Consider the following 4,021-nt stretch of genomic DNA (forward strand, 5'->3'; position numbering starts at 1 on the left):
CAATCCTACAACTATTATTTACTAGAGTTTCTGATCGTAAGCTATTGCTCGCAGTACAATGGTTGTGTTTAAAAATCTCGTAACAAACGGCAGTGCGTATTTATATGACTAACAAGCCACCATAATACGCTCTCAGCTCAAACAAAGAACAAATGTATTATAAATTAGATTGTTTTGACTTCAATGGATAATAATAAGTGCGTCTGAGACAGGCTATTACGTCGTCTCACGTCTTTCTGTATTTTAATTTAGATCTAATCGCACATTAGCGCTACACAAGTCAAGAAATGTTACAAGGCGTCGCTTTCTTGCTTCTTTTGCTCATCCAGTGTCATTTAAGTGATCAAGATCTTGAATGTCTTCCTAAGACACTTAGGAGTGTCGGACTTGACTTCATGAAGTCATTCGAGGCGTTCAAAGAAAAGGTTCAAAGTTTCTTTCATATATCATTTGACAAAATAGAAAAGCGAAGATTAAAAATTAAAAACGCATTTTACAATTTTCTCGACGAATCGTTTGGAGAACTTGATAGCGATAAAAGGAATTTGTTGGCGCTCTCGGAAGGCAGTCGCGAGGAAGGAATGCCCGCCCCGCATATGATAACTGCACACGGATATAGGGTGCAGTCCTATACAATACTCACTCAGGATGGATTTTTATTAACACTGCACAGAGTTATGGCTGGCGACATAGAAGCTAGATCAAGAAACAAAATAGCCCTCCTTCATCACGGATTATTCGGAAGTTCAGATGATTGGCTTATCCTTGGGAAAGGTAGAGCTTTACCATACCTATTGTCAGCAGCTGGATACGACGTTTGGCTGGCCAACGCTCGAGGAAACAAATATTCAAGGGCTCACATTAATAGGACAGTTGACGAAGTTGGATTCTGGAATTTTTCCTGGCACGAAATCGGATTGTATGATTTATCGGCAGTGATTGATTATGTTGTGGGAGTCAGCAGTAAAAACACGGAAATACATTTTATCGGACATGCCCTCGGGGCGACGTCGCTTCTAGTACTGCTGTCGGTTGCTCCTAAATATAACGACATTTTGAAATCGGCTACCTTTCTAGCGCCACTGGTTTACATGTATCACGTGGAAGGTCCATTAAAGATATTAGCTGATAGTTATGAATATCGTTCCACGGATAATATTTACAGACCCACTTTACTACGCTCAGAGATATTTTCACCGAAAGTGATTGAAAGGTTTTGTAGAGGAGAAGTGAGGTTATGTCTCAACCCTTTTCTACTATTGGCTAATGGAGGCCAGGACTTCGCAAATTCTTACATAACGGAAGCCGTTTTAAGCCATGTGCCAGCAGGGAGTTCCAAGAAGATGCTAATTCACTACCTGCAGTTGATAAAAAGTGGGGAATTTCAAATGTTTGATTATGGTTATATAAAAAATATGGAGAAATATGGAGAATCAACGCCATCATCGTACGACCTTAATCAAGTGACGGTGCCAGTTATCATATTTTCGTCATCAAGTGACTGGTTGTCAACGGTTCCAGATATTGTAAACTTATTGACAAAAATTCATAACGTTATTGTGCATCATGTAGTTAAGAAGAGTGACTTCAGCCACACTGATTTTCTTTGGTCTAACAATGCGCCAGAATTGGTCTACTATTTGATTCTGGATATCTTGCAGCAACGCTTAGAACAAAAGAAGGGGAAAGAAAGTGATACTGGTGAATAGGTTTGTTGAGTTATATTTTTGCAAGTTTTGTACAGGATATGGTTTTAAGTATTATTTATAAGTTAATAATGGGATTCAAAGTGAAAAAGTCATCAAATGAGATTTATTGTATACATTATAGAGATTTAATGTATACATTATAATACGTATTTTTTTTGTAAAGATATATATGTAATTACTATATTTCCTTGTTCATGTCACGAAACCTTTCGAATTACGTAGGTATACATAAGCACGGTATGGTATATAGATACAAACTGTCATAAACATGTTCAACTATTTCACTAAAATAAAACAGTTGAAAAAAAGAAGACTACAAAATACATATACAATTTACAATCAATCATAAACATACAACAACCGCTAAAAACCTATTTTTGGATTTTCTGTATGTAAATTTATCTCCTTTTCTAATGGATCATTTGTGTAGTTCGTCGCAGAGGATGCTCGTTGCCACACATGCGGGCTTCGTTTACATTGCATTTCTATCTACAAGCTCTGCATACAAAAGGCATGCTATGCTGAATTGGAATTTGTGATGCAAAATGTGCAGAATCAAAATTAAAATTGGAATAACTTCAGACACAAACTTTAAAAAATTCAAATGTAAATAATACAAAGTGCCAGTGCCGGATTTATATTTTTTAAGAGTGTAGGCCACTTTATTTCCGCGGCCCCATGTAGGTAGGCTTATGTATGTAGGTTTCTAAAATACTTAATAATTTTCCATTTGTTTGTATTGTGGAAGGCACTAAAGTTAATTAAACGACTGATTAATTAAATCAGGTCAGCGTCCTCTGAAATCTGCCGCCACTAAGAGGCTGCCGCCAATAGGCCGCGGCCTATACGGACTATTTACAAATCCAGGACTGCAATGTACAATGTGTACAAAAAGAGAAAGCGACTGAGCGATTAATATATTAGATACGTATATTTTCTGTACAAGAATAGTGTGTTCAGGTTCCTGCAATACATGACACAATTAACATTTTCTAAATTAATGACTGCCCTCACGTTTACTTATCGATTTTTTTCATTGATCGAAAGGCAAATTTCTATTATCGTAACAGGACCCGTGAAATATTTCAAAACGTTCCCATAACTCTTTAGCGTAAACATAATTCAAAATAATTAAAATGAACTGAAGGATACATTTTGACATACAAAAGTGATACCTCGAGCGAGGCAATTGGGCATAAGCGTGATTTCCCGCGTGGCCGATTCATGGCTGGCGTCGTTAGCGACGCACTGACGCCCGCCACCCCTCGAAAAATATTAATTACTAGACCCGGCCTGGCCGAGAACATCGGTGTTAAGATATTTAAGTTTCTGATTCGTTAATAGTGTTGTGTTTTAGAAAGAAGGGAACTAGTGACAACTAATTGTAATAAGATTACTGTTAAATTATTACAATTGTGTTTAAGGCGATAATTTAATATGAAGGCATTTGTTTTATAACCATACGAATCTTGTCATCAACAGTGTGAGACAGAATATGTATTGTTGAACATAACTCTGAATTAATAAACCAATCTCATCTTCGATTAAAATTCAAAGTATATTAATGTTTGAACTATTTAATAAAAGAAACTTAAGCTATCGTTTAAGACCTTGCACTCATCTGAGTCCACGTTATTGAACAAACAAACCACAGCTGACAAAATCCGTCACGCATTGCAACTTAAGTTAGTAATTGAGCTAATGTTAATATGGGTTTATTAAAACGCGACTATCTTAAGATGTTGATCTGGTCTCCTCTCTCAAGATGGTGATATCGCACTCCGGGGTGAAATTTAGTTGCAACCATTAATACTGTGTATACATTTATTGAAAGTTATCAAATTAGAATTTGTTAAAGGTTGGACGTTAAATAATTAAAAAAAAACATAAAATATTCTATAAAAAGTGACCAAATATATCTAAGGATTGAAAAATCAATCTTCAGACATAATTCCACTAGATAGTTAAATATCAAGTGATCTCATATTGAGATTCCTCAGATACCAAGTCTACGTACAACGGATTGCACTTAATACGAATATTATTTAGAATTTACAATATCACACATCAGGTCACGTTAAACCATAGGTTATATCGGAAGACGTGTCCGATTTTATACAGCATGCGAGGGAAATTCCAAATGTAGTGTTATTCCAGAAACGCGATTAGTCCGAAAAATGATTATAGTACAGATGCAGAGTTAATGTTTAGTTTTTTAAACTTCATCTTATATCGACCCCGAAGCACTACTCGTTCATAAACGCCACTGTGTGAGCGCCCTGTTATGTACATTGAAGATGTTTCGATATTTC

General features: G+C 36.1%; 1 protein-coding gene across 1 annotated transcript; it reads left to right on the forward strand.

The window, feature by feature from the left end:
* The first annotated feature begins 210 nt into the window (after positions 1-210).
* On the forward strand, positions 211-2,333 carry LOC115448532 (lipase 3-like). Its single transcript, XM_030175985.2, has one exon. The coding sequence runs from the start codon at positions 288-290 to the stop codon at positions 1,707-1,709; it is 1,422 nt and encodes a 473-aa protein (XP_030031845.1). The 5' UTR covers positions 211-287; the 3' UTR covers positions 1,710-2,333.
* Positions 2,334-4,021: the final 1,688 nt, after the last annotated feature.

This window comes from Manduca sexta, chromosome 27, assembly GCF_014839805.1.
Source record: "Manduca sexta isolate Smith_Timp_Sample1 chromosome 27, JHU_Msex_v1.0, whole genome shotgun sequence".
NCBI lineage: Eukaryota > Metazoa > Arthropoda > Insecta > Lepidoptera > Sphingidae > Manduca > Manduca sexta.

Excerpts from the sequence above, each read along its gene's own strand:
- LOC115448532 (XM_030175985.2), top strand. The coding sequence starts at position 288 with ATGTTACAAGGCGTCGCTTTCTTGCTTCTTTTGCTCATCCAGTGTCAT.